The sequence below is a fragment of the Balearica regulorum genome, chromosome 20 (genome assembly GCF_011004875.1).
Source record: "Balearica regulorum gibbericeps isolate bBalReg1 chromosome 20, bBalReg1.pri, whole genome shotgun sequence".
Taxonomy (NCBI): domain Eukaryota; kingdom Metazoa; phylum Chordata; class Aves; order Gruiformes; family Gruidae; genus Balearica; species Balearica regulorum.
In genome coordinates, this window is record NC_046203.1 from 12703483 (window position 1) to 12729295 (window position 25813).

General features: G+C 63.1%; 4 protein-coding genes across 10 annotated transcripts in view; 3 read left to right on the top strand and 1 right to left on the bottom strand.

Moving 5' to 3' along the window:
* ABCA2 (ATP binding cassette subfamily A member 2) overlaps window positions 1-16969 on the top strand; it is a 35816-nt gene extending 18847 nt beyond the window's left edge. Inside the window, exons 19-49 of one of the 3 annotated variants that reach the window (XM_075772711.1) lie at window positions 98-302; window positions 825-989; window positions 1286-1466; window positions 1758-1970; window positions 2247-2500; window positions 2586-2768; window positions 3211-3395; window positions 3497-3617; window positions 3885-4175; window positions 5114-5320; window positions 5504-5606; window positions 5979-6307; window positions 6860-7073; window positions 7254-7359; window positions 7756-7867; window positions 8285-8345; window positions 8599-8773; window positions 8859-8974; window positions 9236-9383; window positions 9613-9736; window positions 10550-10682; window positions 10874-10991; window positions 11136-11314; window positions 11631-11772; window positions 12104-12238; window positions 12473-12576; window positions 12863-12955; window positions 13186-13288; window positions 13447-13584; window positions 13831-14037; window positions 14285-16969. In XM_075772711.1, coding sequence (XP_075628826.1) covers window positions 98-302; window positions 825-989; window positions 1286-1466; window positions 1758-1970; window positions 2247-2500; window positions 2586-2768; window positions 3211-3395; window positions 3497-3617; window positions 3885-4175; window positions 5114-5320; window positions 5504-5606; window positions 5979-6307; window positions 6860-7073; window positions 7254-7359; window positions 7756-7867; window positions 8285-8345; window positions 8599-8773; window positions 8859-8974; window positions 9236-9383; window positions 9613-9736; window positions 10550-10682; window positions 10874-10991; window positions 11136-11314; window positions 11631-11772; window positions 12104-12238; window positions 12473-12576; window positions 12863-12955; window positions 13186-13288; window positions 13447-13584; window positions 13831-14037; window positions 14285-14320 — 4881 coding nt within the window. In that variant the 3' untranslated portion in view covers window positions 14321-16969. The remainder of the gene's footprint in view (window positions 1-97; window positions 303-824; window positions 990-1285; window positions 1467-1757; window positions 1971-2246; window positions 2501-2585; window positions 2769-3210; window positions 3396-3496; window positions 3618-3884; window positions 4176-5113; window positions 5321-5503; window positions 5607-5978; window positions 6308-6859; window positions 7074-7253; window positions 7360-7755; window positions 7868-8284; window positions 8346-8598; window positions 8774-8858; window positions 8975-9235; window positions 9384-9612; window positions 9737-10549; window positions 10683-10873; window positions 10992-11135; window positions 11315-11630; window positions 11773-12103; window positions 12239-12472; window positions 12577-12862; window positions 12956-13185; window positions 13289-13446; window positions 13585-13830; window positions 14038-14284) is intronic. The other 2 variants (XM_075772713.1, XM_075772712.1) reach the window with 2 other exon arrangements.
* A 413-nt stretch (window positions 16970-17382) lies between these two features.
* On the top strand, window positions 17383-20849 carry CLIC3 (chloride intracellular channel 3). Its single transcript, XM_075772723.1, has 6 exons — window positions 17383-17519; window positions 18338-18447; window positions 18783-18908; window positions 19045-19151; window positions 19393-19568; window positions 19925-20849. Exons 1-6 carry the CDS (start codon window positions 17484-17486, stop codon window positions 20084-20086), a joined length of 717 nt encoding a protein of 238 aa, XP_075628838.1. The 5' UTR covers window positions 17383-17483; the 3' UTR covers window positions 20087-20849.
* Window positions 20850-21073: 224 nt separating this feature from the next.
* Window positions 21074-23527, bottom strand: PAXX (PAXX non-homologous end joining factor). 5 transcript variants are annotated; one of them, XM_075772718.1, is made up of 7 exons: window positions 23390-23527; window positions 23246-23306; window positions 23103-23137; window positions 22840-23030; window positions 21948-22130; window positions 21629-21722; window positions 21074-21509 (listed from the first exon to the last, which is right to left on the bottom strand). In XM_075772718.1, exons 1-7 carry the CDS (start codon window positions 23491-23493, stop codon window positions 21470-21472), a joined length of 708 nt encoding a protein of 235 aa, XP_075628833.1. In that variant the 5' UTR covers window positions 23494-23527; the 3' UTR covers window positions 21074-21469. The 5 variants fall into 5 exon arrangements, with proteins under 5 accessions (XP_075628833.1, XP_075628836.1, XP_075628832.1 ...); XM_075772721.1 differs by lacking the exon at window positions 21948-22130 and adding an exon at window positions 22193-22264; XM_075772717.1 differs by having other exon boundaries at window positions 21948-22264.
* TMEM141 (transmembrane protein 141) lies at window positions 23488-25383 on the top strand. The gene is made up of 5 exons (XM_075772722.1): window positions 23488-23616; window positions 23732-23798; window positions 23918-24001; window positions 24292-24423; window positions 25073-25383. The coding sequence occupies exons 1-5, from the start codon at window positions 23563-23565 to the stop codon at window positions 25150-25152; spliced, it is 417 nt and encodes a 138-aa protein (XP_075628837.1). The 5' UTR covers window positions 23488-23562; the 3' UTR covers window positions 25153-25383.
* The last annotated feature ends 430 nt before the right edge of the window (window positions 25384-25813 follow it).

The following is a 25813-nucleotide window of genomic DNA, read 5'->3' on the forward strand; positions in this document are numbered from 1 at the left end:
GGAATTCACCCCAACCTGTTCCTCCTGAGCTGGCCTGTGGTTCCTGCTGACATCCCCATCCCTTCTCTTCCCTTCCCTTCCCTCCACCTATCCACAGTCCCTCATGTCTACCACGGCCTTTGGGCTGGGCTCCAAGTACTTTGCGCTGTACGAGGTGGCAGGCGTGGGCATCCAGTGGCACACCTTCAGCCAGTCACCCGTGGAAGGAGACGACTTCAATCTCCTGCTGTCCATGATGATGCTGATTGTGGATGCCGTGGTGTACGGGGTGCTCACGTGGTACATTGAGGCCGTGCACCCGGGTACGTGCAGGCAGTGGGGCACGAGGGCGTCTCTGATCTTATGGGAGCCTCCTTGCTGGGGACGCTGCTGGTTCCTGGTGGTGCTCACCCCTGACACGGTGGGATTTGGCACAATGTGCCTTCATGGTCCCCTGTGTGTGTCTTGTTGGGGTTCCTTGAAGATCTTCAGTCACATCTCAGTTACTGGCCAGCTGTAGCAAAGCAAGGTGTCCATGGCTTATCGCCTGCTTGGGGAGGGGTCTCACCCGCTTCCTTTGCTTTCCTAGTAAAACTGATGTGCACCAGGCCCAACCCAAACCCCAAAGGACTTTGCTTCCTTGCACAGCCCAGCAGTGTTGCCCTGAGCCCAGCTGGCCAGGGTGCTTGCAGCCCGCACCCCACAGTGATGTCCCTGAGCTGGGGAAACCTCTAAGCCCATGTCTGTGCCCGTACCCACGCTGAGCTCTGCCCCGGCCCTTGGCTGGCTTCTGTGTGGACACGGGTGTAGGGTTGGCCCTGACTCCGTAGGGGTTGTGCTTGCAGGCATGTTTGGCTTGCCGCGGCCCTGGTACTTCCCCTTCCAGAAGTCCTACTGGCTGGGCAACGGGCGAGTGGAGACCTGGGAGTGGACCTGGCCCTGGTCCCGCGCCACCCGCCTCAGCATCATGGAGGAGGATCAGGCCTGTGCCATGGAGAGCCGGAGGCTGGGTGAGGGCAGACAGGGGTGGCCTGGGGATGGCCCTGGCTCTGCTGCAGGGTCCTGCCCGGACCTTTGTGTGTCCTCTTGTCGGGGCAGGATCCTGGGCCAAGTGCTGCTGCTGGTCTGGGAGGTGCTGCCCGTGGTACGGGAGGGGGGAAGCTGACGAGAAGCAGAGGGAAAGGGGCCACGAGCCAGCACAGCCACTATGGGATGGAAGCAGGGAGGTTCATCCCCTGGGGGATCCCACTGCAAGCCTGGCTTCCCTGCCACCCCCTGGCTCCTCACCATCCCACTCTCATGGCAGAGGAGACACGGGGCATTGAGGAGGAGCCGACCCACCTCCCCTTGGTTGTCTGCATTGACAAGCTCACCAAGGTCTACAAGACGGACAAGAAGCTAGCGCTGAACAAGCTGAGCCTCAACCTCTACGAGAACCAAGTGGTGTCCTTCCTGGGGCACAATGGTGCGGGCAAAACCACCACCATGTGAGTGCCCGTCAGGGCGGACATGGACCATGTGCTGGCCAGCTGCAGTGGGTGGGGGAGATGCTGTGTGATGTCCTTGCAGGGCCTTGTGGCAGCTGGTGCCATGCCCAGAGGGCAGCAGTGTGGGGGTGGGGGTGGCACAAAAGGGGAGACAGGCAGTAGGCGCATGGCCCTACACTGATATTGCTCTGCCTGGGGCCCAGCAGATGCTCCTGGAGGTGGTGGTTGGAAGTGGGACCAAATGGAGGCATATGACATCCCTCACCTTGTTGCCTTTCTCCATCCTTCCAGGTCCATCCTCACTGGTTTGTTCCCTCCAACCTCGGGCTCCGCTACCATCTACGGCCACGATATCCGGACAGAGATGGACGAGATCCGCAAGAACCTGGGCATGTGTCCCCAGCACAATGTGCTCTTCGACAGGCTGACAGTGGAGGAGCACCTCTGGTTCTACTCGCAACTGAAGAGCATGGCAGAGGAGGAGATCCGCAAGGAGATGGACAAGTAGGCACCCTCCAGCTCCTTTGCCCCATCTCCTTTGCCTCCAGCTCCTTTTCCTTTTGTGTGAGTGGGTCCCCTTCCTGCTGGCTGTGCTGTGGTGGGTGATCTGGGAGTTGAGATGTTCAAGCTGCTCCAGGGGACAAGTGTTTCCCAAAACTTGGGGTATCAGGCTGTGGAAGCTACCGTAAGATCCTTCTGTAGCCTGGCTGCAGCTGGGCTGTCCCGGCAGCTGAGAGCCACAGGTGCCCTGGGAGAAGAGGTGCCACGTGCTCCCTGCAGGCACCCAGCACTGATACAGCTCCCCCGGCATCCCCAGTGCTTCTCCCCTGTCCCCAGGATGATTGAGGACCTGGAGCTCTCCAACAAACGCCACTCCCTGGTGCAGACCCTCTCAGGGGGCATGAAGAGGAAGCTGTCAGTGGCCATTGCCTTCGTGGGTGGGTCACGGGCCGTGATCTTGGATGAGCCAACAGCTGGTGTGGACCCGTACGCACGCAGGGCCATCTGGGACCTCATCCTCAAGTACAAGCCAGGTTAGCGGAAGTGGGCTGAGCCCAGCATTGCTTCTCTGGCTGCAGCGGCCCCAGCCCCTCCACTGAAGCTCTGTGCCACCATCAGGGAGGACCATCCTGCTCTCCACACACCACATGGATGAGGCTGACCTGCTGGGTGACCGCATCGCCATCATCTCCCATGGCAAGCTCAAGTGCTGCGGCTCCCCGCTCTTCCTCAAGAGCACCTATGGTGATGGCTACAAGCTGACGGTGGTGAAGAAGCAGTCGGATGCCAGGAATGGCACAGGTCTGGGGGCAGCGGGACCCCATGTTTAGAGGAGTAGAGGGGACCAGTCCTTCAGCCCAGGAAAGGAATGAGAGATCAACACCCAAGTGCTCCCACCTCAAGTCTCCTTAGGCCAGGTGGAGGGGGACAGGGCAGGGGGTGTAGGAGGTGGCATCACTCAGCCTTGATTTCTGCCATCTGGGTCCCAGGTTAGACCCTACGTGGTGGCATTTGCTTCCACGTGCTGGTTCTGTCTGGTCTGTGGGCTGCCTACCGAGACGTCTGGCATGGGCCATGGTGCAGAGCACAGTCCCTAGGCCAGGCAGGGCGGCCGGGGAGCCTCCAGCACCCTGCGATGGAGGCTGGAGGAGCCCCCGTGGCACTGGGGTGTAGTGTGGACATGGCGGGTCCTGGTGGGAGGCTGGGTAAGAAGTGACTGGCTGGTGCTGCCCCTCTGCCACAGAGCCGGGCCAGCCGCACAGCCCCCCAGCCCACTCCTCTGTCAGCCCCTGCTCCGAGCCCCGCGTCTCCCAGTTCATCAAGAAATATGTGGCCTCCTGCCTCCTCATCTCAGACACCAACACTGAGCTCTCCTACATCCTGCCCAGTGAGGCCGTCAAGAAGGGCTGCTTCGAGAGGCTCTTCCAGGTACCCGCAGGGGCTGGTGAGGTGGGCAGGCAAGCAGTTGCGGAGGGCTGCAGTGCTGTGGTCACCTCCTGCCCTCCTCATGCAGCACTTTGCTTCTGCAGCACTTGGAGCAGAGCCTGGAGGAGCTGGACCTCACCAGTTTTGGTCTGATGGACACCACACTGGAGGAGGTCTTCCTGAAGGTGTCTGAGGAGGACCAGTCTCTGGAGAACAGCGACGTGGGTACGGGTGGTGGGGGGACACATGGTGCTGCTGGGGTTGGTGAGGGGCTGCGTCCCTTTGCGTGGCCTTGGTGGCTCCTCTCCCCTTGCATGTGGCCGCAGGAGTCTCCTTTCCCAAGGGGAGGAGTGGTCTCCAGCGGAGCCCATCCTGGCCCAGGGCAGCTGGCCTCCACTCCACTCTGGATTTGCAGAGCAGAGACGTCCCCACTCTGTGCTACACCGCGGTGAAGGGTAACATGGCTGGTGGCAACCCCCCTTCTCCTTCCAGACATGAAGGAGTCCAAGAAGGATGCCCAGCAGCCACCCACCCCTGAGCTGGGCCCAAAGCCTGAGGCCAACGGGGAGCCCCTGGCCGAAGCGGCCATGCCAGAGAAGCCTGAGGTGGAGCTCAGCAACCTGGTGACCTGCTCCAAGCTGGCGCAGTCGCAGGCATCCCTGCACTCGACCTCTTCGGTGGGCTCCGTGCGGGGTGACGAAGGTGGGGCTTATTCTGAATTCTTTGGGGATTACGCGCCCCTGTTCGATAACCGGCAGGACCCCGATAACATCAGTCTGCAAGGTTCGTGCCGCCAGCCTGATGATGCATCCGCCGATGCTGCGCCCAGAGAACCGCAGCCTGGGTTGGGGAGGGCTGGGAATGGGTGCTTCCACCGGTTTGCACCCCCAAACTGGCAGCATGTGTGTGGGGGTCCTGTGCTGAGACACAGAGACAGTGGGCGTAGGCGCAGCTGGCATTGGCACTGCCCTTTGCCTCCCTCGAACCCGCGAATGCTGCCCTGCAGACTGGCCCCACTAACGTGCTCGCTCCTCGTGCTGCTGCCCGGTCGGGTCGTCTCCTCTTGGCTCTTGGGCATGGAGTCGTCTTCCAGCTGGTGCCTTGGCCCTCTGTCCCCTGGCCCAGGCTCGGCGCTCTCCCTGCTGGGATGCTGGGATTGCTGGAAGACAGAGGGTGCAGGCAGGTGCCCTGAGGCTGCTGCTTTATTCACAAATCCTTTTCCAGGTTCTCCCAGCAGGTCTCGTCCTGATTAATTCAGGGATGTGCCACCCTGGCTCCCCGGCCGGGAAGCCTGAGCGCTGTGGTTTGGGTGGTGAGAGTCGGAGCCAAGACAGTGCTGTGGCAGAGCTCCCTGAGCCCTGGCCGCGTGCCCGCTGCCTCGCTCAGTCCCCGCCTCCACATCCCGTCCCCCCTTTCTGACTGCGCTGACCCCTCACCAGCTGGGAGAGCTGATGGGAAAATGAGGGAGTTCTGCCAAAAATCACTAATTGTTTTTTTAAAACTATTGTCTAAATTTCCCATTTGGGGCCAAGAGGAACCCACCAACCAGCTGCCTCGCTTCATGCTGTGTTGCCACCATGGCTCGGTGGCTATCGGGGTTGGTTGCTGCCCTGTCCTTTGGGGCAGCTGCGCCCAGCTCGGTGCCCAGCTCAGCTCCCTGGGAGCCAAGGTGGGCGCGGGAGCGGCCATGCCAGGGGCCTGACATCCTTCTCCCCTCCCAGAGCAAGAGGCAGAGGACGGCGACCTGGCTGGGCAGGGGAGCTTCAAGCTGGAGGGCTCGTGGCTGAAGCTGCGCCAGTTCCATGGGCTGATTGTCAAACGCTTCCACTGTGCCAAGCGCAACACCAAGGCCCTCTTCTCACAGATCCTCCTGCCCGCCTTCTTTGTCTGCGTGGCCATGACAGTGGCGCTCTCTGTGCCCGAAATAGGTGCGTGCGAGCCATCCGCCTGCATGCTGGGGGCTACTGGTGGCCCTTTCTGCCCACCCCGGGACGGCTGGTGGGGACACTGGCTAGGGGGAGGATGAGGACAAGGTTTGTGGGCATTTGGCCAGTCTGCCTGTGCAGGGCAGGGCTGCAGACGTGAGTGGGTTCCTGTCCTTGTCCCCACAGGTGACCTGCCACCCCTCATCCTCTCACCATCGCAGTACCACAACTACACCCAGCCTAAGGGAAACTTCATTCCTTATGCCAATGAGGAGCGGCGTGAGTACCGGTGAGAGCTGCCGCTCCCCATCCCTGTCTCCATCCCTGGGTCTGTGATGGGGGGCAGCAGGGAGGGCAGACCGCAGCGGGGCTGGTTGCAGGGCTGGCTCAGGCTTGGAGCAGAGCCTGGCCAGCCATGTCTCCTTGCAGAAAGCAGCTTCTATCCTCCCCAGAGTGTCTCTGGGAGAGGTGTGAGCCCTGATGCTGGCCATGATCAGCAGCTTGGCTCATGCCAGGCACGGGCTGTGTGTTCCCTTTAGCCATGCCTTTTCAGCCATGGTAAGTGCCAAGGCCTCAGGGAGGTCCCAGCAGAAGATGGCCAAGGTGGTGAGACCCATGTCTCCTGCTCCTTGCTCCCCCTCACCTGCTGCTCTCCCCACAGTATCAGGCTGTCTCCCGATGCCAGCCCCCAGCAGCTGGTGAACACCTTCCACCTGCCCTCTGGTGTGGGGGCCACCTGCGTGCTCAAGACAGCCTTCAACAACACGCTGGACCAGCCTGTGCAGACCCTCAACCTCAACAGCAACGAGTCCAAGATGCTGGCAGCCAAGTACTTTGATGCCATGTGCATCGACTCCTTCACCCAGGGCCTGCCACTCTCCAACTTTGTGCCACCGCCTCCATCCCCGGCTCCCTCTGACTACCCCATCTCAGTGGATGAGGACCTACTCCGTGCCTGGAACTCCACAACCTTCTCCTCCACCGTCAAAGGTATCACCTGCACTTGGTGCCCGAGTATGTCTGGGCCTGGGATTCATCTCCAGCAGGGAGATATCTCCCCCGCAGAAGCAGCTCCAGGCACCCCTGGAAGTTCCTACCAGTTTGCTCTGGCCACAGCAGAGCATTCCATCACTGGGATGAAGTTCTGGCCCAGGGCCAATGCTGGCCATGGAGCGCTGCTCCCTGTTCAGCCCCGCAGTGCCGGTGGAGTTCCCTGGGATGGTGGCACCATTGAGAGCCCTGTGGCCAGCCTTGTGTCACCCTCGCCGCCTGCGGTCCCCAGCCATTGCCTTCTCCAGCCACACTTCATGCCCCCTCTCTGAACCATTTCCTTCCCCCAGAGTTTTTCCCCACGTCCATCTCTTTGTCCCTCTCGGTCACCAGGACACAAAAGCCCTCTCACAGACCAGGCTCTGGCCGTGGGGCAGAGCGCTCCCTCCCTGCCCGGCTGGGACCCCTCGGCTCAGCCTCGTGCCCCCATGTTGTCCCAGGCAGCCGGGGCAGGCAGGAACCTGGCTGTGAGCTGCCCTCTCTGCTCCTCAGAGACCGTGACCTCGGCCCCTGCCCTGCCCCGCATCATCCATGAGCCCATCAAGTGCACCTGCTCCATGCAGGGGACTGGCTTCTCCTGCCCCAGCGGCGTGGGGGGCCACCCCCCGCAGATGAAGGTGGTGACGGGGGACATCCTGGCAGACATCACAGGGCGCAATGTCTCTGAGTATCTGCTCTACACCTCAGACCGCTTCCGGCTGCACAGGCAAGAGGGAAGGCTGGGAGGGTGGGTCAGCCCTGTGCCCTGGAGCAGGGGTGAGGGACTGGGGACTTGGGGACACCTGCCCAGGGTGCTGACGGGAGCTGGGAGCATGCTTGAGCATGGCCCCACTTCTGGTGGCAGGGGACAGCGGTCACAGCTTCTTGGTGGTGCCTTGTCCCACAGGTATGGGGCACTCACTTTCGGCAACGTCCAGAAATCCATCCCGGCCTCCTTCGGGGCCAGGGCCCCTGCCACTGTGCGCAAGATTGCCGTCCGGAGAACAGCCCAGGTGGGACTGCACTGTGCCCTGAGGCAGCTGGGAGAAAAGTGCACAACAAGAGCCATGGCATGGGTGGGGAGAAGGGGGCAGGCAGCACTGCCTGCATGGCAGGGACCCCTGCCCACAGCTCTGCAGCAGTGCTTTCCACTGAGGAATCTGGTGGGGCTCTTCTTGCCCCATGGGCTGCTTAGTAACTCCCACCCCAGCGGGTCTGGCCCAGCATGGTCACCAGTGGCGTGTTCTTCCTACAGCCGTGAGCATAGGAAACCTGCCCTGTGGCTGTCCCATCTCGTCCCATCCCTTCCCACCCTGCCCCATCCTGTCTCATCACATCCCTCCCTTCCAGACATCTGCCATGGGCCCAGCTCTCTTGCTACCTCCCACCACTCTTCTCTGCTCCTCCAGGTCTTCTACAACAACAAGGGCTACCACAGCATGCCCACCTACCTCAATGCTCTCAACAATGCCATCCTGCGAGCCAACTTGCCCAAGAGCAAAGGCAACCCTGCTGCCTACGGTGAGGGTCTGGAGGCATTTAAGGGCAGGAGCACGTCAGGAACAGCTTTAGTCCAACCACGCTCTAAAGTACAATGTCCACTCTTGGACCAAGCAGGCTAGTGCCCTCTTGGGACAGGGGAGTCGCACACCTTGGCTGTGAGGTCTGGGCTAGCCAGGGTCTGGGCTGGGGCAGAATGTCCTGAGGTGCTGCCTACCGGCTCCTGGACTTGTAGTGTTTCTGAGGACACTGTCTGCCAGCCGGTGAGGGAGGGTTTGGCCCTGAGGCACTCGGTTGCTTCACGCAGCTCAGCTCCTGCCAAGCTGCAGGGAGGAACCTGTCCTCCTGCTCAGAACCAGGACCAGGCAGGCTGGGGGCAGATCTTCTGTCCTGAGCCAGCTTTCATGTTCCCGTGCTTTTTCTTGGGCCTTCCTGCAGGCATCACGGTCACCAACCACCCCATGAACAAGACGAGCGCCAGCCTATCCCTGGATTACCTGTAGGTCCAGAGAGTGGGTTTGAGGGAGGGTGGCCATCCCATGGAAGGGAGGGACTCCTCACTGCGGTTTGCAGGGGAATGCCGAGGCTACTGCCATGCAGGCTGCATGGGGGGGGGGGGGGAACCAGGTGGCTGCGACGTGGGGGTCCCTGTGCCGTGCCATGCCCTGCACACAGCAACTGGCCCATGCCAGGACGGGCGGCCCTTCCCTGGACAACTGAGGGTGACGCCGTCCTCCTTGCTCCCCATGCAGCCTGCAAGGCACGGACGTGGTGATTGCTATCTTCATCATTGTGGCCATGTCCTTCGTGCCAGCCAGCTTTGTGGTGTTCCTGGTGGCCGAAAAGGCCTCCAAGGCCAAACACCTGCAGTTCGTGAGTGGCTGTGACCCTGTCATCTACTGGTTGGCCAACTATGTGTGGGACATGGTGAGCATGGCACATGGCCCCACCAGCCAAGCCCCCAGGGCTGGGTGGGTGGGTGGGCAGTCACAGAAGTTTCTGTCTTCTCCAGCTGAACTACCTGGTGCCAGCCACGTGCTGCATCATCATCCTGTTCGTGTTTGACCTCCCGGCGTACACTTCTCCCACCAACTTCCCCGCCGTCCTCTCCCTCTTCCTGCTCTACGGGTATGTTGCTCAGAGGGGTGGTCAGGATGCACTGGTGGGTCCCTCCAGTGCACCATCTGCGCTGTGGCTGTGTGGGCAGGATCTGGCCTTGGGGCTGCCCGTCTGGCGGATGTTTGGGAGCTCCTGTAGCTGGTGCACTGCGAGGGCTAGGGTGGAGAGCCCAGGGAGGATGGGGCTGGGAGATGGGCAATCCCAAGGCTGGACAGTTGGCACTGCCTCTCCTGGCACGCTGATGTGTGCTCCTGCCGCTTGCCTTCCCAGTTGGTCCATCACCCCCATCATGTACCCTGCCTCCTTCTGGTTTGAGGTGCCCAGCTCCGCTTATGTCTTCCTCATTGTCATCAACCTCTTCATTGGCATCACAGCCACCGTTGCCACGTTCCTGCTGCAGCTCTTTGAGCACGACAAGGTATGGGATTCATAGCTCTGCCTGGGGCCACCAGGAAGGGAGAAGCTGTCACTGGGTCATGGGACAGCTCGGGCTGGGAGGGACCTCAGGACTGCTCAAACTCCTGCTCCCAGCAGGGTCGGCTATGAGTCCTGACTGGGCTGTGTCTTGGCAGGGATCCTGATCCTACCACGATTGCTGTCCTCAGGGGTGTTTCTGATGGTTATGTCCTCTCTGCCCATCCCCACAGGATCTGAAGGTGGTGAACAGCTACCTGAAGAGCTGCTTCCTTGTATTCCCTAACTACAACCTGGGCCATGGCTTGATGGAGATGGCCTACAATGAGTACATCAACGAATACTATGCCAAGATCGGTATGGCCTCTCGTTCCCTCCTTCCCTTGCTCCAGCGCATGTGGGGCTGGGGGCGACACAGTGCTGGCACATCCCCCTGCCCTGTGGGGCTTCCCGAGGCCCAGAGCAATGTGGAGCAAAAAGCCAGGGAATATGAACCAGACTGGGGCGCAGGATGAGACATGGTTGAGGGTCAGCTGTGGCGTGGTGCCAGTGATGTTGAAAACGGTTCCTTGGGCCATCCTGAATAGCAGTGCAATAGGGAGAGGAAGTTGTGAGCCCTGGCAGAGTTGTGCGTTTCTGCTGCTGTCGCACACTGCCTGCAGCGGGGCCATGGTGGAGCCGTGCTGTGATATGAGGGATGGGGACTGCAAGGGCTCTTTCCTTCCAGATGTGGTCTCCTGGTTGCAGGACTGCACTGCCCAGCCAAAATGAGCCTTTTGCTACTCACAGCTTCAGCTTGGCCTCAAAAAGCTCTTGCTGTTCTCTGCTTCTCAAGCAGCTTCAAATATATAACCCAGGTGCTGCTGGCATCATGAGGCAATTTTGGGGCAGGATCTGACAAATCCATCCAATACCCGTTCTCACTTGGGTTGATTCATCCTACTGAGGTTGAAAAGTTGCAGGAGGATTTCAGCAGCACACGTGCTGTGAATGGAAAGCCTTGTGAGCAGCCCTGGTGCCAGCAGCACCAACCAGCCCCAGGCAGCTGCAGCAGGGGAGGGAACACAGGAGCAGGACAGAGTCATTGTTACAGGCCGGCTCAAGACGTATGACCAGGTTGTCTCCATGAGAAGGTGTCCCCAGCCGCTCTCTCCTCTTCCTCCCACTCAGGGCAGTTCGATAAAATGAAATCGCCCTTCGAATGGGACATTGTGACACGGGGGCTCGTTGCCATGACAATCGAAGGCTTCGTCGGCTTCTTCATCACCATCATGTGCCAGTACAACTTCTTCCGGAAGCCTCAGTGAGTGTGGCCAGGGAGTAGGGGGGCAGGCTGGGGGGCTGGCCACAGGGAAGAGCTTTGCCGTCAGGACCCCTTAGCTCAAGGCTGCCCCTCTGGTGGGTGTGAGCTGGGGAGCTGCCCATCCCTGGCAGGGTGCGGGCAAATGGCCCCCATGCCGGCATCCCCACCTTGCCCCCTGTGCCCTCCTGCAGGCGGCTGCCCGTCTCCACCAAACCCATTGAGGACGACATCGATGTGGCCAATGAGCGGCACCGTGTCCTGCGTGGTGATGCCGACAACGACATGCTGAAGATCGAAAACCTCACCAAGGTGCAGCAGCAGGGTGGCAAGGGTGGGAGATGCTCCAGGGCTGCGAGGAGACACCTCAGAGCTGTCCCATCCAAGGGATGTGGGTCGGGGCTGGGGGTCTGGGTGCCTCCTGGTGGGCTGAGCCCCCCATCCCCTGCCCCCCAGGTGTACAAGTCCCGCAAGATCGGGCGCATCCTGGCTGTGGACCGGCTGTGCGTGGGTGTGCGTCCCGGCGAGTGCTTTGGGTTACTGGGCGTCAACGGTGCAGGCAAGACGACCACCTTCAAGATGTTGACGGGGGACGAGAGCACCACAGGCGGAGAGGCCTTCGTTAATGGGCACAGGTCAGGGAGCGTAGGTTGGGTGGGAGGTGGGGGCTGCCTGCTGTCCTGGGGACAGGACAGGGTCTGCTTGGGGGTCTCCAAGGATGAAGCAGCGTGAGTCTGCCTGTGTGGCTCCATGGAGCTCTGCAGCCCTGTGTCCTGCTGGGCTGACCATCATCTGAGGAGTGGCAAGTGATGCCAGCTCAGCCAAGGCTGCCTGTTTTGGGTTATCTGGTAGAAGATTTTCTAGTAGAAAGGCATATGAAAGGGGGGTGAGCAATGGGGTGCTTCTGAAAAGCAATTCCTTCTCCCCACGACCCCTCCTCCTCTCCCGCAGCATCCTGAAGGAGCTCCTGCAGGTCCAGCAGAGCTTGGGCTACTGCCCCCAGTTTGACGCACTCTTTGACGAGCTGACGGCCCAGGAGCACCTGGAGCTCTACACCCGCCTGCGCGGCATCCCCTGGAAGGATGAGGAGCGGGTAGGGCTCTGGGCGAGCAATTGCCAGCACCCATGGGCTGGTGTTGTGCCACGGGAACGGCATCTCACTGGGCACCAGTGGGGACCTGAGCCAGTGCTGCCCTCGTGGCAGTGCCGCCCCAGCGGTGCACCCACATGGGGGACTGGGCACATGCACGCGCAGGCCCCCACCGACACTCATGGCCATGCCAGGGGCTGCTGTGGGGTTCCCCTGACTGGCACACTGCTTGTGGTCCCCTTGGCAGCTGGCCCATGCCGCAGAGCCTAACCGCTGCCAGCTCTGCCAGCCCCGTGGCCTTGGCAGGGTGACGGCAGCCCCCCACGCCTTGCAGGTTGTCAAGTGGGCACTGAAGAAGCTGGAGCTGACCAAGTATGCTGACAAGCCTGCCAGCACCTACAGCGGAGGCAACAAGAGGAAGCTGTCCACAGCCATCGCGCTGATTGGATACCCAGCCTTCATCTTCCTGGTGTGTCCCAGGCTGCAGCCCCCTGCCTGCAGCCTCCTCCTCCCACCCTCCATGTCCCTGGGCTGGTGCCAGGCTAGGGTGGAGAAATGGCCCTGGGTGGGAGCTGCCTGCCCCCGGCTCTGCCATGAGTGTCCTGGGGTGTGGGATGGTGTGCTGAGCCAGGCTCAGGACAAGAAGAGGGTGACAGGGTCACCCCAGGGCCTGGCATGTCTGAGGGTGCTGTCCATCCTGCAGGATGAGCCCACCACAGGGATGGACCCCAAGGCACGGCGCTTCCTCTGGAACCTCATCCTGGACGTCATCAAAACGGGTCGCTCCGTAGTGCTCACATCCCACAGGTCTGGGGCGGGGGGAGGCTTCTGGCTGCATCTGCAATGCCTCCAGGCACCTGGGGTGCTGCGTGGGTGGGATTGGGCTCTTTGGTCCTGGGGGATGGCGTTCAGCAGGGGCATGGGGAGCAGAGGGAACCTGAATGCCCTCTGTTGCCTTCTCCCATCCCTGGTGTGGTGGGGCCACGGCACCCAGGTGATGGCCTGGGGAGCTCGGCTCCCCACCTGCCCTGGCTGCCGCCCCTGGCACTGTTACCTCTGTGCCACCCTGCTGAAGCTCACCCTGTCTCCCCAGCATGGAGGAGTGTGAGGCGCTCTGCACCCGCCTGGCTATCATGGTGAACGGGCGGCTCAAGTGTCTTGGCAGCATCCAGCACCTGAAGAACCGGTAAGAGCCCAGTGGATGCACTGCAAGGTAGGAGGGGGCCGGGCCCCCGCAGCTGGGTGACGGCATGGCACCCTTTATGTGGGTGCTGCTTTGGCGAGTGGGCAGCGGATGGGCTTACTCAGATGGGTGCAGCAGCTGCTGGAGAGCATTGTCCCCTTCCGTGGGCTCAATGAAGTGCAGAAGTGCAGGCAGGTGGGCAGGTCCTCACGGGGTCCCTTGTCCCTGCACAGGTTCGGAGATGGCTACATGATCACGGTGCGCACCAAGTCCAGCCTCAGTGTCAAGGAGGTGGTGAGATTCTTCAACCGCAACTTCCCTGAGGCCATCCTCAAGGTGAGCTCCCTGGGGTGGCCGTGGAGGCCCCTGCTAGCCCCTGCCTTGGGGTGCAAACAGCCTTCATCCCTCAAGAGACACATCTGTGGGACCCCTCACAGGGTGATGGGAGGGGGTCGGGGAGAGAGGGCTTGGGGTCACCTCCACGTCCCCTGCAGGAGCGGCACCACACCAAGGCCCAATACCAGCTGAAGTCGGACCAGGTCTCGCTGGCACAGGTCTTCAGCAAGATGGAGCAGGTGGTGGATGTGCTGGGCATTGAAGACTACTCAGTCAGCCAGACCACACTGGACAATGTGAGACCGGGGATGGCGTGGGCAGGTGGATGCTTGTCCCCAGGGATGGTGGCCGTGCCAAGTGCCTGGCAGAAACCACCTTTGGGAAGGGAGGTGGAGCCAGGTGGGGGGCACGGTGGTGGCCACAGCTCGGTGGGATGCACTGGGGCCTGTCTCCAGCAGCACGGAGGGCAGGCGAGGGGCGCGCAGGGAGTGGAGGCGCTCATGGGGGTCCCTTGCAGCCTCCTGCCCCTTCCCCCCCTCCAGGTGTTTGTGAATTTTGCCAAGAAGCAAAGTGACAACCTGGAGCAGCAGGAGACGAGCCCCAGCTGCGCCCTGCAGTCGCCCCTGGAGCGCATGCTGAGCCTGCTGCGCCCCCGAGCTGCCCCCACGGAGCTGCGGGCCCTCGTGGTGGAGGAGCAGGAGGACCTGGAGACTGACGATGAAGGCCTCATCAGCTTCGAGGAGGAGAGGGTGAGTGGTTGTCCCCAGATCTGGGTGTCCCTGGTCCCAGCTGTGTCCCTGCTGTGGGGCACTAGGGCTGAGCGCTGCAGCACTGTGTCTCATCCAGGGAAGGGGGGACAGTGGGGCCAGGGATGGACCAGACAGCTCTCTGGGAGGGGTGGCTGCTCCCCCCCAGGCCGGATCCTGGCCCTAGCAGCACTGGGTGTGCTGGGCAGAGCAGGCAGCCCCTGAGCCCTGCCCATTTCTGTGCCTGCAGGCTCAGCTCTCGTTCAACACGGACACACTGTGCTGAGACCCCCGGGGGCAGACACGCTCCCCGGCTGTGAAGACACCGAACCCTTTTGGCCTCTCTCCTCTCTTCGTCCCGTCGAGCAGAGCTGCCACGGCCAGAGGCACATGCCAGGGAGGATGCAGCGGGTACGGCACTGACCTGGACAGACCCCGCAAGCCACTGGCTGCCAGGTGGCCTTCGTCCCCTTCAGCTCTGGGGCAGTGTCACTGCGCGGTGGCAGGGACCACTGTCCTTGGCCGGCTTGCCCAGCCAGTGCATGCCAATGGACAGAGACTGCGAAGAGAAGGACACGGCTTGGCGCCAGTGCTGCCGGCCCTGCACGCTGTGTGGCAGGGACGAGCCTGTGAGCGGTGCCTTCGGTTGGACACCCATGTTGCACCCACCCCAGGGACCCCCAGCCGCGGGGACGCGCCCCTGGCACCGGCACCACCTGAGGCCTGGCCCAGGCAAGGCCAGAGGAATGACGGCTGCTTTCGCCTTGTTTTCATCATCCCTGGCTTGGTGCTTGCCCTTGGCACTGTGGAGGGCATGGGGGCAGGAGCTCTGGGGCTTTACCCATGAGTGATTTCTGTCACTGATGGGATGTCACCAGTGACTTCTAGCCTGCCCGAGGTGGGGACCTCAGCCCCACTGATGCGTCCCGCCTGCCCACGCTGCTGCCAGCTGAGGGGTCCAGCCGCCCCAGCCTTGCCACGTGTGCGCTGGGCACTCGGCACTGTCCCTGGGGCTGGGCAGCGGCACCCCTGCAGAGGGGCACGTGGTGGGGGAGAGGGGTATTTCACAGGGTATTTCACATGCTGGCACCAGCTGTTTCTCCCCTCTGCCCCCAACCACGTCCCTCCTTGCAAAGCCCCTCACCCTGCCTCCTGCCTGCCCTCACCGCCCACTTCCTGCACCACAGGCCATCCATCGCCGTGACTGTGCCACTTTTCTGCTGTGTCCCTCTCCTTTTCCTCCCTGCCCTGGCACTCACTGCTCAGCGTCCGGCCCTGTACAGGAGCCATCTGCACTGATTTCTTATTGTTGGGTCACTGGTGGTACTGGGAAGGGGGTTGCTGCACCCCAGGATGGCTTTAGGGGTGGGGTGGCCAAGAGAGCCTGGCTGGGCACCAGCACAGCCTGGCAGCGCTGCCCCGGGTGGTGGGGAGGGGAGGATGGGCTGCGGCAGTGGAGCCAGCAGCGTCACCAGGGCCAGCGACGTCACCTGGGGCTGGCAGTGTCACTGGGCTGGCAGCGGGTGCCCCCGCAGCCAGCAGCGCCCCTCCTTTCTGCAGAGGGTCCTGCCGCCTTGTCACCCAGGGGGGCCATGCCCAGCACCCACAGCCTGGCAGCACGCCCTAGCCCGCAGCGCTCCAGTGACCCACAGTCGTGCCCAGATAGAGCATGATGGCAGAGCTTGTGGCGCTGACCTCAGCCACCCACCCCATGGGTGCCCCAGGCTTTCACAGCACCCCAGGGTGGCCGTGCACAGTCCCCTCCTTCCTGGGGAGCTCCTAGGGCTGGGCTACCCCCATACCCCTCCCCCCAGCTGCCCTCCCTGGCACGACCCCAGGCAGCCTGGGCACCCTGGCTCGCTGCCGTGGGGCCCCACACTGTGTGGGGAGGTGGGTTGGGACCAGCCTGGGCCCCACTCAAGGACACAGGAGCAGGGACAAACCCAGGTAGCAGCAGACCCTCTGCTGTCCCCATGCCCCTAGTCTCGCCAGTCCTGTATGCCACCTGCTATAGATTGTGATAAAATATACAGTATTTTCAATAGGGGAAAAAATTGCCGGGGGGGGGGGGGGATATAAGCTCTATTTTCAGATTTTTTCAGACCCTATTTTTTTTTAGCGGCATACTGGAAACTGACTGGTCCTGAAGGGGGGATGGCGCAGGTGGGCAGCCCCCACCCAGGGTGCCCCTGCTCCGTTGCTGGGCCCGCTCTGCCTCCCCTGGTGAGTGCTGGGGGATGAGCCAGCTTGGGGTTAGCCCTTTGTCACCAGAGAGAGGGGATGGTGTCACCCATGGGTTCCCCCAGCTGTGATCTCCGCAGTGGCACCCTCAGGGCAGCCCAGGGCGGGCATGGTGCTGTGCTCTGGCCAGGGCTTCGTCCTTGCCCTGTGCCTGCCCCACTGCCCTGTTGCTCAGGGCTCCGGGAGGGCACTGGCACCCTGGGCACAGAGCAACCCCCTCCCCACACCCCCCCCCCACAGAGCAGTCCCCACCATCCCCATGCCCCGTGGCTTTTGCTGGTCGGTGGTGATGTTTTTGTGCCCCCAGGGTGGTATGCCCAGCGTACGTTTGCCAGCACAGCCTGGGTGGCTGCGGCAGCCTCCTGGGCTCAGGGCTGTCCAGGCACAAACCCTGCTGGGGGCACCCCAAGGGTGGCAGCAGGGTGGGAGCGGGAGGGCATCGCCCCAGGGCAGGGGTGGCCTCTGCCTTAACACTATTTGCTTTGTTGAGTTTGGCCCCGCTTCCTGCTTCGCCTCCTTCTATATGCCCTTGGCCACCAGCTGCAGGCACGGTGCCAGTGCCATGCACGGCCCCAGGCACGGGGCACCCTGAGGGGTGGAGACGCTTTGGAGGAGCCTGTACATTGCTAGCAAAAGAAACAAAAAAGATGAACTGTGAAAATAATGATAATTTTAAATAATAAAAAAAAAAAAAAAACAAAACTGGATCTGGCATTGTTGCTGGTGGGCAGGAGTGCCAGGGCTGGGTGCCCAGGGAGGGACTGGGCTGGACAAGGGCTGAGGCAGGGAGGGGCTCACAGTGCCCCAGGGTGGGGGTGCGGGAGCCTGCCCTGGGCAAAGGGAGCTGGGCACAGCATTGGGCCATCCCCAGCACTTGGCACCTTCCGGGGGGTGGGGGGGGGTGGGGGGGTGGGGTGGGGTGACATGCCGCAGGGGTGCAAAGCTGTGCAGGGCACAGGTGGCACAGGAAAGGTGCCCAGACCTGAGCCGCTGCAGCAGGCAATGCTGTGAGCTGCCCTTGCCGGACCCATACTGGCAGCAGCAGCAGTGGCCAGGGCCCCACAGCAGGGCGTCCCCAGCTGTGCCGTGGGGCCAGGCGTGGGTGGGAGCGGGTGCACCCCGGGGAGGAATGTAGGCTGGGAGGGGCCGTGGCTCCAGCACAGCCACTTGCGGCACAGCCACCACTCTGCCGGCAGCCGCCACCCAGCATGGCTGAGAAACCCCAAATCCAGCTCTTCGTCAAGGTGAGTGGGGTCATGGGAGCCCGGGGTGCCTCAGGCTGGTGGGCACCTCTGGCTGCCACCCAGGCATTGCCTGGGCTGCGGTGGCCCAGCCACCCCTGCCCACCACAGTGCCCAGATGTGGAGCCCTGGGCAGGCAGGGCTCAGGGCTCTTCTCCAGGGCACAGCATGCTGCTGCCTGCCCCGTAGGCATTGGGGGGGGGGCTGTGGGTGCTTGGCCTGGGGTGTTGGACTGGGGTGCCCCCCCACTCCCAAGCCAGAGCCCCTTGCCCAGCAGCCCAGCCACCGCAGCATCTGCCTGCCTGCCCCTGCGGGGCCCTTCCCAGCCACCGCCTGGCCTGGGCAGTTTGTCCGGCTGCACAGGACAGGGCCTGCCTAGGGATGACGGGGCCACCAGCGTCGCCATCACCTTCCTCTGGCACAGTCCCTCCCACAGCTGCCCCCGGTGCCATCGTGATTGCTGCCCCCAAGCTCGAGTCCCCTCGGCACTGCAGGGCTGGGGCAGCCTGTGGCCCCCCGGTCCCCTGGGGATGCCAGGGCCAGCACCCGCCGTGCCACGTGGCCTGCCCTGGGGTGGGGCGTGGAGGCCCCAGGAGCAGGCAGGGGCCAGGGGCTGGCACCCTGCCCCACATAGCAGGTGCCACGTGCTGCCAGCACCGCTTGCCAGCCTGCGGCCAGCCTAGGCTTGGCCGGAGAGGGGGGTGGCACCATGCACCCTGCCACCCTCAGCCCACACCCACCAGGGCTGCCCAGCCAGCACTGCCCCTGCTGCGGCTGTGCCGAGGGGACGGAGTAGCTGAGCTCTCCCTCTCTGCTCACAGGCAAGTGAGGACGGGGAGAGCGTGGGCCACTGCCCCTTCTGCCAGCGGCTCTTCATGGTCCTGCTGCTCAAAGGGGTGCCCTTCACCCTCACCACCGTGGATGTGAAGAGGTGAGTGGTGCCCATCCCCAGGGGCTGCCAGCCAGGGCCAGAGGTGGGACAGCCTTGCCCCCAGCACACTGATGGGCGTGTCACACCTTGGGAGGGGGCGTGAAGGGACTGTGGGACACATGGAGCCTGTTGTACCCCCCAGATGCCCACCGCTGCCTGAGGGAGGTTGGTGGGCACTTTCCAGGGCAGAGCTGCCACGGGGACACACTCAGGCAAGAGCAGTCCAAGGGCACCACCTCGTCCCTTTGCCCAGGACACGCGCGCGCGCACACAGACACGCGTGTGTAGTGCCCTGGGCACTGCTGGGCATCAGCATCCGTCCCCCTCTCCCGCAGGGCGCTAGATGTGCTGAAGGACTTCGCGCCGGGCGCCCAGCTGCCCGTTTTGCTCTACAATGGTGAGCCTAAGACCGACACCGTCACCATCGAGGACTTCCTGGAGGACAAGCTGGGCCCCCCCATGTCAGTGGCTGGTGCTGCCCCAAGAGGGGGCAAGGGGGCACAGAGGGGCAGGACAGGCTGAGAGAGGGGCAGGCAGGCAGCACATGAGCTTGCCAGCCCCTGCCTCCTTCCTCAGCTGTGCCTGTGTTCCCCACAGGTTCCCCAGCCTGGTACCACACTACAGGGAGTCAAGCCTGGCCGGGAATGACATCTTCCACAAGTTCTCCACCTTCATCAAGAACCCAGTGCCTGCCCAGGATGAGGGTGAGGAGCTGGGTGGGGGGACACCCCATGCAGCCTCTCAGGTGCCATCCCCAAAGCCCAGTCAGGTCACCCTGAGCCTTTCTAGCTCTCCCCTGCCCCAGCCCTCAGCTGGGTCTCCGGGCAGCGCCCCTGCCCACGCAGTTCAGCATGGCCATGCCAGGGCTCTCTTGGGAGGGCAGGGGCAGGTGCTGGCTGGAGCAGGCCATGCCCTGACACAGCGGCGCTGCTGCCCTCCCCACAGCGCTGCGGCGGAGCCTGCTGCGGGCCCTGCTGAAGCTGGACGAGTACCTGAGTGCCCCGCTGGAGTACGAGCTGGCCCATGACCCCCACCTCCAGGCTTCCCAGCGCCGTTTCCTCGACGGGGACCAGCTCACATTAGCCGACTGCAACCTGCTGCCCAAGCTCAACATCGTTCAGGTGAGCGCAGGCATCCCGGCACCGTGTCCTTCCCCTTTCCCTGGCTTCTTGATGCTGCTGGCCCCATGCTCTCACCTCCCACTGGGTGCCTGCAGCAACCCCTGTACCAGCCCAGTGCCCCCCCGGCACCTCCTCCCCACGACCCCTGCCCAGCACTGTGCCTTCCCACCCATCTCACTCCCCTCTGCATCCCCTGCCACGTGCCACCCCTGCAGTGCCAGGGATGTCCCCTGACCCCCTGCCCTCCTTCGTGGCTGGCTCCTGCCCATGAATACCAGCACCTGGCTGCGGGGCCCTCCTTGGCACACTGCAGGGACACAGGGCCGGGCCGGGGCTCACCCCATTTCTCCCCGCAGGTCGTGTGCCAGCATTACCGCCACTTTGGGATCCCCAAGGACCTGTGCGGTGTGTGGCGCTACCTTAGCGGTGCCAACGAAACCAAGGAATTCAAATACACCTGCCCCAACAGCGAGGACATCATACAAGCCTATCGCTCCGTGGTCCGGTCACCGCAGTGAGCCGGGCACGTGCCCAGGTGGGCGCAGGGCCAGGGTCGGGCAGCAGGCCAGTGCCCGCCCCAGTCCTGCTACAACCACCACAGTCCTGCCTGCACGCACTTGGGAAGGCAGAGAGCATGAGCTGTGCCCCTGACACCCAAATTCCCCCAGCTGGCACCCCTGCCTGAGGTGCTGGCAGCAATCTACATCACACTGAGCCCACAAATGCGTTCTTGCCTCTTACGCCACCCTCCCTGCCTGGCCAGGACCCCCTGGACCTGCCCTTAAGCATCAGGATGGGTGCAAGGGGGCCGCAGCCACTGTCTGTACCAAAGCTGGGCAATGCTGAGGGCAAGGGAAGGAGCTGGGAGGGAAAGCTGCCCAGAGCAGAGGGCTGCGGAGCACAGAGGGCAGGCACTGCAGTGAGCATACCTGCAGCCTCCCTTGGAGGCACACCGTGCCACCTGCCAGGTGAGTGAACAGAGGCAGGGCTGTGCCAGGGCAGCAGGCACCACAGGATGCCCCCGAGGAGCTGCACCGGGGAGGGGAACCAGCACAGCCTCTGCAGAGCCCTGGGAATGGAGCCGGGGGACGCTGCAGGTCGTGGGCACTGCCTGGCCCCCGTCGCACTAGCTGAGGGGAGTGGAGGACACCGTCCCCCCAGAACCCACCGTTAGGAAGCTCTCAGGAGCAGATTTGGGAGAGGGATGGGGGTGAAGTGAGGCAAGTCCAAGCCACGTATCAGAGCTCCCAGAAATCAATAAAGGCTTTGCAAGCGAGACAAGCATGAGTCTGGAGTGACCAGCCCCAGCAGCTCTCATCCCTTGCAGGACTTTGCACCATCCTCCCAGTCCTCTCCTAGTGCCTAGCAAGGGCTGGGCCCATTCTCCCAGCTCTCCAGGGAGCTGGGGAGGCTCTAACCACTCACCCACCAGCCCACTGGCACAAAGCTGGCAGGAAAGTGAACTCCTCTGAGCCCCTGACCCTCAAGGTTCCCCAGAGACCGGCTGGTTTAAATCAGCTTTACTGGCAATAAGTTAAAACACAGGCAATCTTTTTGTTACATAGCAATATAAAAAGTTCTTTAAAAACCCCATCAATTCATGGCAAGCAAGGTACAGAGGCAGGCCTTGCCAGCAGGGAAGAGCTGCAAGGGAAAAAGCCACCACTTCTGTCACCCCTGCCCTGTCTGTCCCCCTGCAGAGGCCCTGCCACTGCACCAGCCAAGGACCTGCTGCCCTGCCAGGCGCTGGCTCCAGCCCTCTGAGTCCTGTTTGTCCCATCTGCCTCCCTGGGCGCAAGGGGCTCAGCAGGCCCAGGGTGCAGTGAAACCTCCGCCAGCAGCCACAGAAGCAGCTGACAAGGCTCCAGCAGGGCTGTCATCAGGGGATGGGACAGCACAGGTCAGGAGTCCTCAAAGTCCACTCCAGACGGTGCCTTCTTGCTAGGAGATGGAAGGAGCATCACAGCCCAAAGCCCCACACCCTGCTCCCATGCAGCTACAGAGCCCACTGGATCTCTGTGCAGCTCAGTCCCAGCACTGGGCCCGGGAGCAGTACTTACCTTTTGAAGCCAGGGTTAATGAGAGACTCTCCCGGGATCTTCCTCTTGGCTGGGAAAGCCAAGCCAGCACCCCTGTTCTTCCTGGGGCTAGGGTCTGCCTCAGTCAGGGACAGACAGGATGGGGATTGCAAAAGGTCAGCTAGCTGCTTTGGCAGCCCTGCAAGCCCCTCCATGCCCAAGGTGAGCCTCCCGCAGCTCAGCCAGGCTGGCCCAGTATCTGTGGTGGGTGAGGAAGGGCCAAGCCTGGTCTCCTCTCCCAGAGGCCCCCAGTCTGGAAGGGCAGCAAAGCCTGACCTCCTGAGGCTAGCGAGCAACCTGCCTGGTGATGCCCGGCATCTGACCTGAGCACAGTGCGCCCCAGACACCCTGAGAGGCACCATGCTGAGCCCTGACCCCTTCTGTGCTGGTAAGGGCACCAGGACAGCAGGGCAACTGACAGCAGCCACAGCCGAGGGGACTTGGAGTGTCCTGGAGAGCACATGGGCACAGGACTGGCAGCCTCCTGGGGAAGAGAAAGCAAACAAGCAGCAGAACCAGGGGAGGTGCCCCCTGGCAATTGCCTACCTGGCAGAAAGAGCTGCTGGCTCTGGGCAGTGTTCTTCTCAGGGCTGCAGGAAGACGCCAGCGTCTCCACCACTGCTGACACAGGAATCAGAGCTTGTGACAATGCACCCCAAGATGGCACGCAGCACCTCGAGCTTCCCCAGCAAGCTTCCTCCCCTCCACATCCAAACTGAGCCATGTTCTCCTCCCAGCACTCCCACCTTGCTGCTGCCCCAAGATCTTCCTAGACCCCTGAAACAGAGACCTCTGTAAGGCAACTCCCACACACAGAGGTGGCAGTGTGGTGCTGGCCATGGGGACAAGGTTGTGTTTCTGCTCAGAGACACAGCACTGCGTCCTCTGGTCCCACAAAGGATCTCTTCTGCCCAAGGTGGCCAGATGCAGACCCTGGCCAGCTTTGGGAACTGACCAGCCCAAAGAGGAAAAAGAAGGCAGCACCTCTGCTGCCCAGCCCTCCTGGCCAATCCACCCAGGCCCGGTGAGGAGAACCCACCAGGGCCAAGGCCTCGGAGGCACAGCTTCCTCCTGCTGCTGGCTGAGCTGGATCATTCGGGCACCTTTGGGTGGGGGGGATGATACTGCGAAGGTGGTGGGGAGCTGCCCGCCTTCCTCCCGCCTTTCCCCCCCTTCCAGATCTCCCCACAGACCTTCCAGGCGTCTCTCCAGGCTCTGGACACACCCCGCCATGCCAAACACCAGCGCCTGGAGCTGGCTCCTCGCCTCAGTGATGGGCAGCTTGAAGAGATCCAGGGCCGCGCACCGGGCCTCCTCCCGCAGCTGCAGCGTGGCCTTCCCTGGGCCCAGGCTCAGCGAGGCGGCCCCCCGCCCCAAGGCCTCCCTGCGCGGGCGAGGCTGCGGTGAGGAGGGGCCCTGGGCGGAGGGGCCGGGTCCCCGCGGCTACGGCACCCACCTGAGCTTCGTGCCGTGCTCCTCCGGCTGGCACCGCTGAGAAGGAGAGTGGCACGTCCCGAAACGGCCTTCCCCGGCGCCCCCCCCCCCCGCCGCCCCGGCTCACGCCCGGGCCTTTCCTGCCGCCCCGGCCCCAGTACGTACGCAGCCGAGCGGCGGGCGGGCGCCGAGCTCCCCGGCCCAGACCTCCAGCGCGTCGGTCACACTGCGGGAGGCAGCGGCAAAGGGCTGTGCCGGGGCCGCTCGGCCCCAGCCCGGCCCCGGTCCCGCTCCCGGCCCCGCACTCACTAGACAGTGCCGCCGGGGCCGGGGCCGGGGCGGCAGTAGCAGAGGTACCGGCCCGGCCCCGGCCCGGCCCGCAGCAGGTGGAAGGGCCCAGACGGCTCCGCCATGGCGGCCGCGCCGGAAGGGGCGGGCGAAGCCGGAAGGTGCTCCCGGGCACTGTGGCCGCCGGCCGCGCCATGGTCAACCTGGGGCTGCGGCGTGTGGAGGACAGCGTGGCCGCCAAGCACCCGGTGCGCTCTGCTGGGGCCGGGGCCGGGGCCGGGGCCGTCGGGGCTGCCGGGGCTGCCGGGGTCGAGCACCGGGGCCTGCGGTTGCCGGCGCTCCGCGCTGAGTGTGTCTCCGCAGGCGCTGCAGCAGTACGCGGCCTGCCAGTCCTACGCCTTCCTGCAGGGTATCGGCACCTTCCTGGCAGGTACGGCCTGGCCTGCCCCGGCTCCTCCCGGCCGCTCCCCGGGGGGTGCGGGCAGCGGGGGCGGGGGAGGGCGGCCCGGGCGGGGGCCGGTAACGGCGCCCGGCCCCCGATTTCGGCAGGCAGCGGGGCCGCCTTCGCCGTGCAGAAGCTGGTGAACAAGAAGCTGCCGTACAGCCTGCAGTGGAGCCTGCTGCTGGCCGGGGGTGAGTGTCCTGCCTGGCCCTGCCAGTCCCTGCCCCGTCTGCAGGCAAGCCCGCGGGCGGGCAGCGGCAGGAGCAGGGCCGTGTTGCAGGCAGAACGGCTGCTTGTCCTTATTCCGGGGGATTTTCTCCCCTGGCTCCTGTCACATCACTGCTCCCCACGGCCCTGGGGGCCTCAGGGACGGCTCGCAGGCAGCCGCAGCAGCTCATAAGCTGGCAGGTGCTTTCCCCAGCACTGCCCTTAGCAAATGCCCTTGCTGCCAGCGCTCTCGGGAGCATCTTGGGCTCTTCAGCTGCAGGGTCCCTCGCCAGCTACGTGGTAACCAGAGCCGAGACACAGAAATGCTCCGATTTCTGGATTTACCTGGAGACAGGCAAGTCCCCACAGGAGTTCGCCAAGGCTGGTAGTGTTTCTCAGCCCGCAGGTACGTTCCCATCTCTCCCTGTTGCTTTCCCTGGGCTTGTCACACCTGGTTCTTCCCTGCCGCAACAATTTGCTGTTCCTGCCTCATAATTGATAACTGTTTGTGTCATTGCCAAAAGTCCCCATATAAGTCCCATACTGGCACCCTGCAGTCGAGGGATGGGAGCAGCTGCCTGGGGAGGCAGCAACGCTAGGGAGGCTGGAGCTCCCTGCTTGCTCTCGTGGCTCCCATGTCTCTCCATGGTCTGGGCCCACCACCTGTGCCGCAGGTACCTGAGCAAGGCTGGTGGCATGGGGTGGGAGCGCTCACTTCTGCCTGCTGCCCTGCCTGCTTTGTAGATTCACGAGAGCCAGTGTGAAGGGTGTGTTTGCTGGAAGAGGAAGAGAGTAGGGGATGGAGGGAGGCAGTAAATGCCTCCACAGCTTGGTTGCTCTGTATGGTGGGCAGAGCTGGAGGGGCACCAGAACAGCCACTGCTGGGCAGTTCCCACAGCTGCTTGCTGCTTTCTCCCACTGGTACCTTGAACTCCCAAAGATGCGTCCAGCTGAAGAGGCTTTAAATGCTTCACCAGGGCTCTGTGGTTCTCTGCCTGCCCCTGGCAAACATGCCAGTAGTTGGGGGTCCAGGGAGCTTGTTCTTTTTGTTGCAGAAAATCTGCCCAGCCCAGAGGACAGAGAGAGCACAGCACCACCAGTGAGGAGGAACAAATATGGGGACGTTGTGGAGTAGTCAGCAGACCACAGTGCACTGTGCCTGTGTTCTGCTTCACCCCTTCCTGCCTGCCTGGCCTGCCTGTGCCTGTGCTGCTTGAGAGACTGGTGGGCTCTGTGGCACTGCCCGGCAGCTCGGATGAGTTGATCCTGCAGTGAGAGCGCGGTGGAGGCACCGTGGGGATTGCTGCCTCCCAGGTAGCCTCTGAACGTTGCACGTGGGGGGTACAATAAAAGTCAAGAGCTGAAAGTGCACGTTGTGGATGAAGTGAAGGCTGGTGGTGGGCAGGAAGAGCTGGGGTATGGGTGGTGAATGTCACCCTGAGGCAGCCCCTGCGGTAAATGTTGGAGCAGAGAGCTCTGGTCCCTCTGAGGCCACAGCACTCGTGTCTGACAGCGCAGGGCTGAGAAGTGACTGCAGGCACAGACGGGTCTGAGCTAAGATGTGTAGGAGCAGAGCTGTTGCTGTGCACTCTCCAGTTCTTGAGCCTAGCTGGTCATAGTGTCCCTGCCCCCGTAACAGCAAGGCTTTTCTCGCCAGCCCCAGTGGGGCTGAGCTGAGCCCTGCAGCTGCACGGCCTCTGGGGGTGTCCTCTGCCCCTGCCAAGGGGTGCCCACCTGCCCAGAGCCCTCTGAGTGCCCTGCCTTCCTCTTGGGGCACATCACCCAGCCAGTCCCAG

What these genes read in the sequence shown, in the direction of transcription:
- CLIC3 (XM_075772723.1), top strand. Translation starts at nt 17,484, where the DNA reads ATGGCTGAGAAACCCCAAATCCAGCTCTTCGTCAAG. An exon ending in AAATCCAGCTCTTCGTCAAG is followed by an intron (nt 17,520 to 18,337) that starts GTGAGTGGGGTC and finishes CTCTGCTCACAG; the next exon opens with GCAAGTGAGGACGGGGAGAG. An exon ending in GACAAGCTGGGCCCCCCCAT is followed by an intron (nt 18,909 to 19,044) that starts GTCAGTGGCTGG and finishes TGTTCCCCACAG; the next exon opens with GTTCCCCAGCCTGGTACCAC.
- PAXX (XM_075772716.1), bottom strand. Translation starts at nt 23,493, where the DNA reads ATGGCGGAGCCGTCTGGGCCCTTCCACCTGCTGCGGGCCGGGCCGGGG. An exon ending in CCCGCCCGCCGCTCGGCTGC is followed by an intron (nt 23,138 to 23,245) that starts GTACGTACTGGG and finishes TCTCCTTCTCAG; the next exon opens with CGGTGCCAGCCGGAGGAGCA. An exon ending in CAGATGCCGGGCATCACCAG is followed by an intron (nt 21,723 to 21,947) that starts GCAGGTTGCTCG and finishes TGACTGAGGCAG; the next exon opens with ACCCTAGCCCCAGGAAGAAC.
- TMEM141 (XM_075772722.1), top strand. Translation starts at nt 23,563, where the DNA reads ATGGTCAACCTGGGGCTGCGGCGTGTGGAGGACAGCGTGGCCGCCAAG. An exon ending in TATCGGCACCTTCCTGGCAG is followed by an intron (nt 23,799 to 23,917) that starts GTACGGCCTGGC and finishes CGATTTCGGCAG; the next exon opens with GCAGCGGGGCCGCCTTCGCC. An exon ending in TAGTGTTTCTCAGCCCGCAG is followed by an intron (nt 24,424 to 25,072) that starts GTACGTTCCCAT and finishes TTTTTGTTGCAG; the next exon opens with AAAATCTGCCCAGCCCAGAG.